The sequence below is a fragment of the Brachyhypopomus gauderio genome, chromosome 10, assembly GCF_052324685.1.
Source record: "Brachyhypopomus gauderio isolate BG-103 chromosome 10, BGAUD_0.2, whole genome shotgun sequence".
NCBI lineage: Eukaryota > Metazoa > Chordata > Actinopteri > Gymnotiformes > Hypopomidae > Brachyhypopomus > Brachyhypopomus gauderio.
Window position 1 is genome coordinate 18,248,327 of NC_135220.1, and position 15,532 is coordinate 18,263,858.

Sequence of the window (15,532 nt, forward strand, 5' to 3'; positions counted from 1 at the left end):
ACTGGGCAGAGCATGCAAGATCCTGAACACATCACACACCCGCTGATAACGCTGAACAAGAGGAGGCCAGGAACATTCCACAGAGCACAAGGAAATAAAAACCCCACAGAACTCTGGCTTCATTGCCAAACACACACACACACACACACACACACACACACACACACACGCAAACACACACGCACACACACACACACACGCACACACACACACACACACACACACACACACACACACACACACACACACACACACACACACACAGATACACACACACACACACACACACGTGCAAAGAAGTACTCACTTCGTCTTAATCCAGATCTCCCGGTCCATGATGGCTGCTGTAGTAACACTGCCGGTCAGAGGGTCGATCTTAAAGAGACCACTGCGTCCCGACGACTGGATCGAGTAGGTCACCTGACCGTTCGGACCCTGATCCATATCCTCGGCCACCACCTGATGATGGACAGCAATGTAAGGTGACATAGGAGAAAGCTGTAATTCTTACCATTTTTATAAATCAACTGTCAATGACGTGTCCACACCTGAATAATAGGGGAGTCATAGCCTTGTGCCTCTCTCATGTATGCCACATAGTTCTGCAGCTGAAAACGGGGCAGATTGTCATTGACATCCTGAAGAATGAGGTTGACGGCCATGAAGGAGCTGGAAGTTGCAGTTTCCGCCTTCACCACTAGGCGGAGTCTTGGTGCGTCCTCAAAATCAAGGCCAATGGATCTCTGGACCCAAATCTCACCTATATGAAATAACACAACATCAACACTCTAACAGCCCCATACCTGTGGACATGTTATAAAATATTTCATTTTGCATATGATTATTTACAAAATGCCTTTAGAGTGGTAATCAAAACTCAGATTTATTCCTGCCATAGACATTTGGTATTTTGAATCCACGTTTTACTAAACGTAAATTCCCCTGTTGCCCTCCTATACTAAATACATCACTGAGCGAGAGAACCTATTGTACATCTGTCAGTCAAGATAATGCGAGGGCAGATCACCCAGCCTGGATGGCCATGATGCTGCTTTCATGTGGAGATTGTGAGGTAACCGTGGTAACTGACCGGTGCTGGAGCTGATGCTAAAGGACTGATAGCGGTTCCCACTGAAGATGCTGTATGTGATGCCCCTGCGGGTGCCGTCTGGATACTGCGCCTGCGCCTGGGCCACCGCGGTACCTGCAGAGGTCAAAGGTGCATGCAGTCAGACACAGTCCTGCACGCAATACTCTAGTAAAACGTGAACATGGACTCTGTTTGACCATGGAGGCTTCAGTATCAAAAACAAACATCCAACATCTGGAATGTCAGTTTTCAGTGATTACTTAATGTCATTTGCAGACAAAATGATTATCTCTACATACTAGATTTTCAAATTTGATTGTTGAGATAAAACGTGAAATGCCAGGTTTAGCATTACGAAGGCGCCAGACATCCAGTGTGACAAATGAACCGGATTGCCTATTAACCTTGGGGTGCGTTCTCTTGGATGCTGACGTCCCTGGGGCTACGAGAGAAGCGGATGCCCTGGTAATCTTCTTCTTTCACGTAGATGATGACCACACCCAGAGAGGACTGAGCAGGGCTGCCCTGGTCCATGGCCTCCACGATGATGGTGCGCTGAGCCTGGCTCAGGCTGCTCAGAGTCTCGGTGGTCTGGATCTCCCCGGTCAGGGAGTTTATGGAGAAGCCTCGCACAGGCATGGCGAAGCGATAGAACACTGACCCATTGGCCCCAAAGTCCTTATCTTCTGCTCTCATGGTTGCAACCACCTGGTTGGTGGAAACACTCCTGCTGGACACGTTGATGATGAGCGGATCTTGGATGAAGAAGGGCGCATTGTCGTTCACGTCCAGGATGGCCACAACGACCTGGGCCGTGGCGTTGCGTGGAGCGGCGGGGGACAAATCGACCGCCCACACCTGGAAGCTGTAGGAGGCCCTTTTCTCTCTGTCCAGCGCGGAGGCAGTGGTGATCCGACCTGTGTCGGGGTCCACAGTGAAGGCGCCATGTGCTTCATCACTCAGGAAGTACAGGATCTGGCCATTCTGCCCCACATCAGCATCTCTGGCTGTTACTTCCAGCACCAGGGACCCAACCACGGTGTCCTCCAAAACATCTATGGTGTAGCTGCTACTGCTGAACTTGGGACTATTGTCATTGACATCTAGGACTGTGACTTCTATGGTGGCTGTACTGCTGAGAGGAGGAGTGCCATGGTCTTGGGCAACCACTTCCAGAGAGTATCCATGTCTCTTCTCTCGGTCCAGGGGTCGAGAGGTGGACAAGGCTCCTGAGCTGCTTTCCATCTGGAAGTCACCGTCCGGATCTCCAGCTGAAATAAATTACAATTGAAAACAAAAGCACGATAAAGAAAAAATTTGCAACTGATTAGCAACTCGTTTTGTATGAGTGCCACTTGATGAAGTAATATCAAACGTTCCTCCACTGCAAATGTGTTGCCAAATGTTTGGGTCTCCCAGCAGTACACAAAACCTACCTGTTATTCTGTAGTCCAGCCGCCCACTGTCACCACTGTCTCGGTCATCAGCTTTGACAATGAAAAGCTCCACAGGCTCGAGGTTCTCAGGAAGCTCCAGACTGTACTGTTGCCTCTCGAAAGCTGGAGCATTATCATTGTCATCCAGCACAGTGATATGCACTGTGGCTTTGGCGAAGTTAGGGGGCATTCCTCCGTCCTTCGCATAAACTACATTAACACACAAGAAAGATGTCAGGATTCGCTGAGGCAGCGTCAACAGTGCAGTGATCGGAGTATTAAATAACTCACTGCAAGCTGAGACAGAAGACTCGATTACCAGTGATTGTGTAATAATCCTGCTGCTCCCTGTCAAAGACTTTAGTCAGTGAAATAACACCGGTGTCAGGAGAAATGATGAAGCCATCTACTGTTACCCCTCCATAAGTCACATGCCCATTAGTGCCTGGAACAGAGACACAGAACAGCCTAATGAACCAGCTGATGAGTCCGTTTCTGAATGTTAACTCCGCAATGATTCAGAACTGCTAATTATAACTACAAATACACAGGTACAACGTTGAAGGTGAAGATGCTCTATCAGCGATGCTTCAGGCTTGGTGCTAAAATTATGAAAGATTATATCATAATAATTACAAATTTTATTTAAAAAATATAAAAAAGATGAATTCGGATTATGAGACTAATTAATACTAAAATGAATAAAATTGTTCATATTTAATCCAATGTACATAGGAAGCCAATTTAGTTAGCACATATGAAATGGCTCACCTTGGTCCCTGTCAGTGGCAGAGACGGTGAGTACGGTCGCTCCGACAGCCTCGTTCTCTCTGATTTGGGCCTCGTACTCGGTCTTCTCGAACCAAGGAGCCTCATCATTCACATCGATGACCTGGACTGACAGCACCTGAGTGGTGGAATGCTGGGGTGTCCCATGGTCCTCGGCGATGATGGTGAGGTTGTAGCTGTCTTGCTCTTCACGGTCCAGAGCTTTGAGAATGGAGAGGGAACCTGAAGCAGATCAGGAGAGAACGAGTTCTGTCAAAAGGTAAAATGTGGAAACTTATTATAGCACAAAATATATGCCACTAAAATATCAAGTCTGGGAACTGAGTGCGTTCCGGTGATCTATCTGCCAGAGAATTGCTTTATTGACACCCCGTTAGTGGTTGAAAACACATTTATGTTGGTCCCACCACTAAGTTAAAGAAGTGTTGGCTTTTCCCTCACTCAAAAGCCCAAGTAGAAATCTTTCCCGCTGGGCACACACACGAGCCACATGTACTGAACACACTGCACAGGAGCCAGAAGACTTAAAGGGTTGATTTGCTTAGATTTCCAGGATTCTATTACTACTCAAAAAGTCGACCACAGAAACCAGACTTTTATTGCCCAATTTTCTCCCTTCTCTGAATTTCTCCTTGATAATGCTTCAGTATTCCACAAGGAACGTCAAGAAAGTGACTTTCTCTGGCAAATGGGGGGAGGAGTTAGGAGCCCTCATGATTCCCCATGATTCCCTACGATTCCCTACAATCAGTGTGAGAGCTGCACGCCCCTCAGGGTACACCAACACACACTCCTGAGGCTGACCCCCAGGGTACACACACACACACACTCCTGAGGTTGACCCCCAGGGCACACACACACACTCCTGAGGATGACGTGCAGGGTACACACACACTCCTGAGGTTGACCCCCAGGGCACACATACACACACTCCTGAGGTTGACCCCCAGGGTACACACACACACACACACACACACACACAATCCTGAGGATGACCCCCAGGGCACACATACACACACTCCTGAGGTTGACCCCCAGGGCACACACACACACACTCCTGAGGTTGACCCCCAGGGCACACATACACACACTCCTGAGGTTGACCCCCAGGGCACACACACACACACACACACACTCCTGAGGATGAGCCCCAGGGTGCACACACACACACACACACTCCTGAGGCTGGCGTGCAGGGTACACACACACACTCCTGAGGATGAGCCCCTGGGCACACACACACACACACACACTCCTGAGGGTCACCCTCCAGGGCGCACACACACACACACACACACACACACACACACACACACACACACACACACACACACACACACACACACACACACACACACACACACACACACACACAGTCCTGAGGTTGACCTGGCTGTTGAAGCATTAACCAGTCTGCCTTATGTCTGCTGGGTGTTTTGCTTGAGGAGTTTCTGGGTAAGGGCTTCCCGATGCTTATCATTCACCTAACACAACAGCCTCATCACTGACACACCACATCACTGCTGAAGCCAGCTTCTCTTTAAAAAATAAAAAATCTCTTTTTTTATTTTTTATATATATATTTATATTTAAAAATCTCTTTCTGGTTTTGCACTTAACACCAGCACAGATCTGTCACCAGACGTCCTCTTTCACACATAGTCAAAACCTCGTTAAGCCTCAGTCCCTGACGTCTGGTCATTACTCCCTGACGTCTGGTCATTACTACTGGAAGAGACTTAAACTGCTGCCTACACTTTTTGCACCTCTCATGCAATACACAACTTAAAACTGAAATAAAATATAAATATTTATTCATGTGGATAACATAATTCATTCTTTTCTGTGATGGGGTAAAACAACAATTAGAAATACACTGATTAGGAAAACATTAAAAATTAGAAGTACAATGCAGGCTGTTGGACAACTCCGCAACTGACACACGCCTGTTAATTCTGTTTTACACTAGTGTTACTCTTAAAGACAGTAAAATTTGATCTCGAAGGAAAGACTTCAACTTTTAGAACATTTGTTTTTTAAGCTTCACTCCCACCAGCCCTCTTTCTGTCTCTAAACTAATCACAAAATCCTCAGCTTCATCCCACCCCAGCTGCCTCTGTCTCTCTTATCCAGTCTCTCATCTGATAAATATGTTTTTAGCGTCTGGCTTTCAACCACTAACTCTTAGAACTGCTATGTTTATATCTGTTCTCAAGAAACATAGTCTTGCTGCATTCACAGTTGATAACTACAGGCCAGTGTCCAATTTTCCTTCCTAATGAAGGTGATGGAAAGGGTGTTTGCTACATGACTATAAGCTTTTCTGTCAGAATCTATATGAACCCTTCCAGTCTGGTTTCTTAACCCTACACAGCACTGAGACTCTGCTCTTTAATTATTAATCTCCTTCTTTCCCTCAGAGCTATTACAGTGAATGTTCTTCATGCTCAAACTGCTTTTTCAATACTATGAATCATAACGTACATTTGTGCAGTTCCTCCTCTCCTGGTATTATAGGCATAGCCTTTGTCTGGTTTATATCATATGCAGTGCTAGCCTTTTATTATGACTGTGAAATAAAACTCTTCTGTGCGTATTACTGAAGGAGTGCCTCAGGTATCACTTCGTTTCCTTGCTTTTTATAAAGTACTTGAACCCTTTTGGCTAAATAATTCTTGTCAGTCTTCATTGTTAATCTTGCTTTTCAACTTTTCAATGTTATGCAGGTGCCGTGTACAAATATGTTAGTAGTAAAATCACAGCTGATTTTATATACTTCAGGGCACACATTTCTGGTTTAAATGCATAAACAACCTTTTCTAGTTGACCTTCTATCTATAGTTTATTTAATTTGATATTACTGATGGTCTGATTGACAGTCCTTCAAATATTGCTTAATATAAAATATTCTGAATTATCGATCCATGCCTTCAGTACTTCCTTGATTACTACAACTGTCTTTTCATTGGTTTCAAAGCCCAGCTACAAGATTCTCAGGACATTCTAAACAAATCTAGCACTCTTACTCTCACTCATCAGCGATGCTCAGCTTTTATTGTACTGCATGTGTTTTACTGTCAAGGGCTTATGCAGTCGATGCCTAATCTGTTTAGTTGGGCTCAGGTGTCCATTAATGCTATATGTGCTTTCCTCAGGCCCTGGGCCAAACTCTTCGCTGAGTGGCAGTTATTGAACGCTGTGGCCTCTAAAATGTGAAACTCTCTTCCTCAAATATTCATGTGCCTGCAGACTCTTCTTTTCAAACTAAACTGGAAACTTTTCTCTTTATTCAGCTCTAAAATTCAGACACCATATTACACATGCGTGCACACACACACACACACACACACACACACACACACACACACACACACACACATAAAGTTCTGTGAAGTGACCTTGAATCTGAGAAAAGCGCTATACAAATAAAACATTATTATTGGTATTATTATCATAAACCAGTTTGACATTAATGTAAGAAAAATGCCTTCCAGCTGGCGGGTCCATTAGGTGTCTCAGCCTGTTTAATCCGTCACTGAGTGAGGACTGTATTACGAGCCTTTGATGATGGAGAAATTTCAAACTAATGTGTACATGCACATAAAATCAAAATGTTGCGGTAGACCTAACCAAAATAAAACTGTGCTCCCACAAATAAAGCTTAATAAAATCCCCAAAAAAGCCAATTCCTGCCGAATGACATTTCAGGTCTTGGCTTCGAAAGATCCATAATGCTGCGAGGTAGATGTTAGGGAGGGATTGTTACCGGTGTTGGGGTTGAGGCTGAATCGTCCTGCTGCGTTACCCGACTGGAGGTGATAGGACACTCGCCCGTTTTCACCCTGGTCTGCGTCACGGGCCATGACATAGAGCAGCACGAAGCCCACGGCCTGGTCCTCCATCACGCTGACCGCTGTAGGGGAACTGAAGACCGGAGCATTGTCGTTTTCATCCGTCACAAAAATCCTGGCTGTGACCGACCCCCAGAGCCTCTGGCTGGGATCCACCGCTGAGTCGGTGGCTCGGACCACCAGGAAGAGGCTGGAGATTTCTTCATGATCCAGCACTTGGCCCAGGGTAAGCACACCTGTGACCGGATCAAGGGAGAGCAGATCTGAGCTGTCGGGCCAGCGGTGGTGGATAGAGTAGCGCACCTCGCTGTTGGGTCCACTGCCATCCTTATCCGTGGCCTGGAAGGTGAAGACGGAGGAGCCGGGCTGCATGTTCTCAGGGACAACGATGGTCACGGGGTCTTCAGGGAACTGTGGGGCATGGTCGTTACTGTCCTGCACACTGATGTCCAGCTGGATCATGTGACTACTAGGGTAGGCCTTCGAGAAATCATCCACCTCAATGTGTAAAGTGTAGCGAGCTCCTTTTTCATAGTCCAGCTCCCTGACCAAATATACATCTCCAGTGAGACGATCCACCATGAAGGTGCCGTCCTGATCGGTGCCACCTACCACAAGGTATGTCACCTGTCCATCAAGTACCACATCACGCTGGTCATGTGACCGCACTGAACCAATGATGGAGCCTGGTTTGGCCCCTTCCACAGAGTTAAGTGTCATGGAGAGAGTGTTGGGTTTGGGAGGAGTCCTAGCAGAGCCGAGAACCTACAAACAGAAGCAAACACAACTGTGAGAGCATGTCATAAAAAAACAATCATTGGCCAAGGACTTTGAAGACTTCTAAATGTTGGTTTCATGTTGCCTGGTCTTTAACAGTTACAATGTAATGGCTTTGATATCTGCTTTCATGGCCTGATGCAAAACACATGCCTGTCTACTAAGCAATTGCCTTAATAGATCATTTGAGCAAAATGAATTTTTAACACCCACTGTGCTTTTTTTGGTCAATGTTTACACACACACTTGTTGGTATTAGTCAGATGGTTCTCTAAAAGCACATTCTGGATTCATTACAGTTTTATTCAAGCCCCAATTAGAAACCGCCATAGCGATCATTGGACTAGCCGCCAACCTTCTTCTTTGGGGAAGTCTTTTTAAAGTCTTTCTACTTTATGGGTGTGGTTTTGTTGTTGTTTTTGTAAAGTTCTTTTAGCTCAGAACCAAATGCCATTTAACTGATGATTAGAACTATGCATGCTATGATCCAGTGCAGAAGTCTTAGTACTCATATTGGCCAAAGCACAATGTGAAGTATTAAATTTTACTCTCCAAAGAACCCTTTTACTGTGGAACCATATGTGTCTGAACCGTACTGACCCAGAGGTCCTAGAGACTGCTTTACAGCACACTGGAAGCATGATGGGACCATGTCCCACATGAAAGCACTGTGAGGTCATTTCCTGTGCCCTTTCACTGAGGCTCCAAATATGGCTTTGTAATGATAACAGGTGAGAGCTTTCACACTTAAATCCCCAAGAAAAGCGGCTGCACAGACTTCACTGTGCATCAGAGGGCCTATATGATGTCTATAACTGTAGTACTTAGCATTCTCTAAAATACAATATACCAGACAATCCCAGTGCGCCTGGCATTAACTTGACCGGTATGTGTAATATTATCTTGACGCTGTTATGGTGAAAGGCTATCTGGGCTGTGTGTAGCCGTGAGCGCTACCGTGCGAGCGGGTGAGTTTAGCGGTTTAGCGGCACTCTCTCCGCCTGATCAGAGAAAGACGCAGCTGGGGCCCATCATGAGCCATCTGGGAACACTTGATTCAAAGGTGCCTTTTCTTCTCTTCCTCTTTCCTCCGCTTTCTCTCGCCCTCTCTCTCTCTCCCCTCTGTGAGAGCAGAGATATTGCAGGCAACCACACACTCTCCAATTAGCATCCTACTCCTTTTTGGAATTAGCATGTGACTAGCAAGGACTTTGTGCTATAGCAGAGACTCAATGCATGCCGCACACACTTCCACTCTTTACTCTAAGGCCTGGACACGTCTGAGCGGAGATGAAAATAAAAGCAGTGGATTAGGCAAACCACACACAGCACATGTGTTGCGTCCACGTTTAGCCACAGTGTGGAGAGAACGGAGAGCCCTGATTTCTTTGATTTCCTGAACAGAAGCTCTCACAGTTTCTATGCCAGTCCTCTCAACGTTCTGCAGACACCACGCATTAAAACTGTATGATCGGTTAAATAGCTCTGGTCTATCCATGGATTCATTTGTGTTGACAGAAGTAAAATGAGACAGGAATATTGTGAGCAGAGTGCAGCCCGTACCAGAAGAGAGAGGGCAGGTGGAAAGACACCCGCGGTAACATGAACATTAACGTGCAATTATGCACGAAAACACTGACGAAAACAGTGGGACACCGACGTTAAGACACATCTCTGTCCCTGACGTCCGTGCGGTACTTGTCGAGGTAAAAGGCCTGACCTGGACTCGCAGGACACTGGAGGAGCTCTGAGGCGGGGCTCCGCGGTCCGAGGCCGTCACCGTCAGACTGTACTCCGCCTTCTCAGCCCTCCTCAGCGGGGAGGAGGAGCGTAGCTCCCCCGTGGTGGGGTTCAAGGAGAAGTGCTCCACCCTGGAGCCTGACGTGGGAAAGGCGGAGGTACACAGACACAGACTAAATGACATATTCTCTCCACTCACACGTCTGTCTGTCTATTTTGCTGTTTTGATTACCCTAATCAGAAGCAACTGTATGGCAAATGCACACTGGACTGATTTTGCAGATTTATTAAATTCCCACTCAGACAAGTTATTCAGACAAAATGCTTTATGCTATTAGATGTAGCATTTATTGTAGCAATATGAGTAGCTGTCTTTAAGTCATTAGGTCTTGTGTGTCATTAGGTCTTGTGTGTCAATAGGTCTTGTGTGTGCTAACAGAAGGAGCTTTGCTGGATTACCAGACAGTGTGTAGTAGACTGTGCCATTCTCTCCTTCATCTGGGTCATTAGCCTGCAGTGTTCCCAACACAGAGCCAGCGGGCAGGCCCTCCTGCACCTGACACACACACACACACACACACACACACACACACACACACACACACACACACACACACACACACACACACACACACACACACACACACACACATATGCCTTCTTATAATCATACTATTATTATCACAATATTAATCCTACAGTCTTTAAGATAACCCTTCATGTATTTATCATTAAGTGGTGCATATTCTTGGCCATTGCTCCACAGCGCCACCTCTGGTCTCACCTGGATGAGCAGCTCTCTGCCAGGCAGTGTGTGACTGAAGGATGGCGCATTGTCGTTCTCGTCCAGCACGGTGATGTGGGCGGTGCCTGTGGCACTGCGGGGCGGAGTGCCTCCATCCTGCACCACCACCACGAGCTGATAGCTGGACTGGTGCTCACGATCCAGTGCTGCTCTGGTGCTGATCTCCCCTAGAGAGGCAGAGAGAGATGTTTCAGATGTTTGTGCCAAGTCGGTGCCAGTGCGGGTAACCCAGGGTAACCCTGATGGGCATCTGCACTTAATCACAAGCCTGATGACCTCACAAAACCCCAAAACCCTAAAGGCAGTAAGAGCAGCTCCGGCTCACCAGTCTGGGAGTTGATCTGGAAGTTGCGATCGGTGTGCAGCAGTCTGTAGGTGAGGCGGCTGTTGAGGTTGGCGTCGCGATCGGTGGCCGTGACCCTCCCAAAGCCGGTCCCTGCGGGCAGGTTCTCCCTGATGGCCAGGAAGACCCTCTCCTGGGAGAGGCGTGGGGAGTTATCGTTTTCATCAGTGACAGCCACCCTCACGGTGGCGCTACCCGTCTTCTTGATTTGTCCGCTGCCCGACGTGGCCAGCACGGTCAGCAGGTAGATATCCTTGGCCTCCCTGTCCAGCGCACTCTTCACAAACAGCCAGCCGCTGTCGGAGGCGATCCCAAACCCGGCCGCGTCGCCGTCGGGCCGGAGGTGGTAGGAGAGGGAGGCGTCGGGGGCGGAACCTCCGGCGGGGGCGGCGTTCCCGCCAGGCTCCCTGTTGAGGGCGCGCACCTGCAGGAAGCGGGTGTTGAGCGGCGTGTTCTCCTTCAGCTCCACGCGGTAGGTGACGGTGTCGAACACGGGCCCCTGGCCGTCCTCCGCCTGCACGTGCACCACCAGCGTGAAGGTGGCGCTGAGCTGCGGAGTGCCGGCGTCCTTGGCCAGCACGCGCAGGTCGTGACGCGGCATGCCGTCGTACGACAGGCTGCCGATCAGACGCACCTCGCCGCTGCCGCGCTCCACGCCGAACGTGCGCTGGCCTCCGGCCGACAGCAGGTCGAAGCTCAGCTGGCCGTTGGCGCCCGAGTCGCGGTCCTCGGCCTGCACGCGGTACACCACCGTGCCCACGCGCGTGGCCTCGGGCAGGAGCAGCGACTCCGAGGAGGAGGGCGCGAAGGTGGGCGCGTTGTCGTTGACGTCGGCCACGCTGACGCGCACCCGCGCCTGGCCGAAGGCGGGCGGCGACCCGCTCCGCGCCTGCACCTCCAGCTCCAGCGTGGGCCGGGCCTCGTGGTCCAGCGGCAGGCTGGTGCGCAGGGCCCCCGTCTCGTGGTCCACCATGAAATACCCGTCCGGGTCGCCAGAGGAAATGGTGTAAAATATATCCTTTGTAGCTCCTGGAAGGGGAGAGTGGGAGAGACAGTTGGAGAGAGAAAGAGCGGGAGAAGGGGGAGGAAGAAGAGGAAAGAAGAGAGAAAGAGAGAAAACAAGAAACGCAAGTGTCTTCAAATGTCAAGTCAGTAAAAACATCAGAAAGGTTGTTCATCATTTAGTTCCAAAGAACAACTCCTCCACACCCCCCCCCCCCCCTCCCCGTCAAGGAGCAAATGCCAGAATTTGAAGCACAATAACACCACAGTGGCAGTGGAACGGAATCCATGATTGATGCGTCTGCCTAATGAGGTCCATGCTGCAGCTGTTTTCCTATTAGTCCATCTGGCTGCATGTGAGTGAACAGGCCCAGCGCGTCCCCCCCAACCCCCCCAACGTCTCACGAGCATCGCGCAGACGCCTGCAGCGTTCTCACCGCTGCACGTTTAGGAGGCTGTGCGTGCGAGGGTCGCTGGGAACGAGGCACGCCTGCGAGCTGCACACTCAGCATCCGCAGCCTGATGGCACGTAAAGCTCATGAGAATTCTACCACGCGCGAGGCGTCAGGACTTCGTACGCGTCAATTCGGAAAGGCCACGTCCTGACTGCCACGTCTGCACCGAACATCGACAGTTCGTAACTTTTCATATGAGCTGAATAGTGCAATGTGTATTTCTTTTAGATTTTCGGGTGCAAGGGGCGGAGGAATCCAGTCAGGGGTGGAGGGACCCGGTCAGGAGGGTGGGGTGGGGTGGGGCTTTGGTTGGGTGGAGGGACCCGGTCAGGAGGGTGGGGTGGGGTGGGGCTTTGGTTGGGTGGAGGGATCCAGTCAGGAGAGTGGGGTGGGGGGGTGGTTGGGTGGAGGGATCCAGTCAGGGGCGGAGGGACCCAGTCAGGAGGGTGGGGTGGGGGTTTGGCTGGGTGGAGGGATCCAGTCAGGAGGGTGGGGTGGGGTGGGGTGGGGTGGAGAAGGAGGAGCACCCACCGTGTCTGCTGCTGGCGCGCACCACGCCCACCTCGGTGCCTCGCAGCACGTCTTCAGACACGGTGAAGAAGTACTGCGCCTGCTCGAACACAGGGGGCGCCACCGAGCCAGCCACCACGCTGATGTTCACTCTGGCGTTGACCGGCGCCGTGAGGCCGCCCCCATCCAGTGCCGTGATCACCATGGCGATGACAGAATTGGCCTTTCCGTGCAGGGAGCGGGAGAGCGAGATCACCCCTGCGGAGAGGAGAACAGCACTGAGAGGCACACTACGGTGTTCCAGCTGTGTATACAGGACACTCACCACACATCTGGAATCAACGGATGCATGCACTGCTACGTTTAAGCGGTGCGTACCGTAGGGGGAATGAAGATCTGTAACCACCATGAAACAACCACTGTGGCTTACACATTACCACCATCTCTCTCTCTCTCTCTCTCTCTCTCTCTCTCACACACACACACACACACACACACACACATGCACGCACACACACACACACGCACCTGTATCTTTGTTGAGGGTGAAGAAGTCAGAGCCCCCTCCTGGCACGGTGCGGTACGTCACCCTGCCGTTCTCACGTGCGTCGGGATCGTGCGCCGTGACCCTGACGACGGAGGTGCCCGGTGCACTCTGGGAGCTCAGACTCACGGCGTAGTTGACGGGGTAAAACGTGGGTCTGTTGTCGTTGATGTCCAGCAGAGACACGTTGACGTAGGCCAGCGTGCTCAGGCCACCCTGGACGAGGGAGACACATTTGTAGGGATGTGGAAACAACACAGGTGAGGGACACAGGTGAGGGACACAGGTAAGGGACACAGGTGAGGGGAAGGTAACAGGCCGTTCTCACTAACCCGACTGTCCAAACACTGTTTCCTGTCTGCACTAATAAAGCACATGGAGAATTACAGAGAGCTGATACATAGCTATGTCCTGCCTCAACAGTACAGTGTGTGCGTGCGTGCGTGCGTGCGTGTGTGTGTGCGTGTATGTGAGTGTGATATTGTGTGTGTGGTCATGTATGTATGTGTGCAGAAGGAAAGAAAGAAAAAGAACATGGAAGTCTGTGGTGTGTGTGTGTGTGTGTGTCTAACAATTCACTACAGACACATTATGTTTTACTGCCTTTTTATTTGGAGAGGCCAATCACCATTGCTGCTGGTAGTATAAAGCATGTGTTGAGTGCTGCTTTGGGAGGCTGGACACTCTGTGACAGCACAAACGCTCCTTTGTACCAACGCACTGTACCTACCAAGCCCTACACTGGAAACTGCTGTTTGCTGTCTGACATTTAAAAACTACTACAGTAAAATGCCCAAGGCTGTAAATAAGACATGTCATTTCAAAACAACAACAACAACAACAACATTATTCAATGTTATAAACCATAGAATAAGCAATAAAACATTCTTAAAAACACAGCAGTCTGAATGGGTTACAGTTGAGACTGCTATGTGTGGATTCTTTACAGTCGTCTGAATCTGCTACAGTTGAGACTGCTGTGCTAGGATTCTTTACAGTCGTCTATGGTGTTTCTCTCACCCCATCAGCCGCAGTGACGATGAACTCATAGCTGTCAGGTCCTCCGTCTCGATCCACGCTGGCGCTGGTGCAGATCTGGCCGCTCTCTTTATTAATGCTGAACAGTGTGGGGGTCGAGCTGCTGGGTCCTGATCCTAATGAGTACGTAATGGTGCCAAAGGAGCCGCCATCAGCGTCTTTCGCCGTCACCTGCAGAAAACAGAGATGAATGTTTTATTACTGTCTGGGGCTCATAGTTACGCTTTTGTCTTCTGCTCATGTGCTGCATGTATTGTCTTGATGTTATGACCTTAGGATCTTGTGACGATTTGGCAACAGTGTTAAGAAGCACTCCTTCAAGTGTCAATAAAGCAAACACTATACAGAATTGGGCTGGCAGTCAGAATGTCAAACCACAGGTGCTTGATATGGAAGCATGCAGAAAACAAAAGCGCCACAAAGCACTTTCACCACAAGCAATTTACTGACTCCCAGGAGACATCGACCAACCAGTTGTTTTCTGACTCAGATTATGCACTGCGGGCAGAGCACAGGACCAGAAGTCCATGGGAAAAGGACATGTATTTGAAGGATGTGCATGTGAAGGACGTGCACGTGAAGGACGTGCATGTGAAGCACGTGCACGTGAAGGATGTGCACGTGAAGCACGTGCAAGTGAAAGGTGTGCATGTGAAGCACGTGCACGTGAAGGACGTGCATGTGAAGCACGTGCACGTGAAGGACGTGCATGTGAAGCACAAGTCGCCGTCTCTGAGCCGTGTGGGGTGCCTGAGTCATGCCCGAATAGCTGGGCATGTTGCCACGGAGACAGTCGCACTCTCCCTGGCACTCACGCAGAAGGGGAGCAGGTAGAGGAGGAAGAGCAGGCTGGAGACGTGACGTGTAGCTCGTGGTTTTTGGCGTAAGAGAGAAGGAAAGAAAGAAAGAGAAACCCAGCATTTGATTGCTGAAATGGTCGTCGCAGCCTTGAAGGCCCATAAGAAGGCCCAGTGTTGTGGACCAGGGTGTGCCAGGCTTCCCCAGATCCTTGCCACCAGAGCATTCTGGCACCCAGACAACACATCAGTGATCAGTGAATGATGCAATATGCAGGGGGAAAATATATAATTGACAACCTGGCATGGACCAGTTAGAGTCACTGACTAATTTCAAGTCGGCATGTACCAGAAT

The 15,532-nt window shown here is 49.5% G+C and overlaps 1 protein-coding gene across 1 annotated transcript in view; it reads right to left on the reverse strand.

The window, feature by feature from the left end:
• Nucleotides 1-15,532, reverse strand: part of dchs1b (dachsous cadherin-related 1b) — a 92,417-nt gene that overhangs the window by 10,424 nt on the left and 66,461 nt on the right. Inside the window, exons 3-17 of the mRNA XM_077020156.1 lie at nucleotides 14,363-14,551; nucleotides 13,327-13,558; nucleotides 12,820-13,056; nucleotides 10,814-11,860; nucleotides 10,468-10,655; nucleotides 10,143-10,239; nucleotides 9,664-9,821; nucleotides 7,082-7,931; nucleotides 3,298-3,537; nucleotides 2,846-2,971; nucleotides 2,527-2,736; nucleotides 1,495-2,361; nucleotides 1,091-1,204; nucleotides 549-760; nucleotides 308-459 (exon numbers count right to left, since the gene is read on the reverse strand). Of these exons, the coding sequence (XP_076876271.1) occupies nucleotides 308-459; nucleotides 549-760; nucleotides 1,091-1,204; nucleotides 1,495-2,361; nucleotides 2,527-2,736; nucleotides 2,846-2,971; nucleotides 3,298-3,537; nucleotides 7,082-7,931; nucleotides 9,664-9,821; nucleotides 10,143-10,239; nucleotides 10,468-10,655; nucleotides 10,814-11,860; nucleotides 12,820-13,056; nucleotides 13,327-13,558; nucleotides 14,363-14,551 (4,919 nt within the window). The remainder of the gene's footprint in view (nucleotides 1-307; nucleotides 460-548; nucleotides 761-1,090; nucleotides 1,205-1,494; nucleotides 2,362-2,526; nucleotides 2,737-2,845; nucleotides 2,972-3,297; nucleotides 3,538-7,081; nucleotides 7,932-9,663; nucleotides 9,822-10,142; nucleotides 10,240-10,467; nucleotides 10,656-10,813; nucleotides 11,861-12,819; nucleotides 13,057-13,326; nucleotides 13,559-14,362; nucleotides 14,552-15,532) is intronic.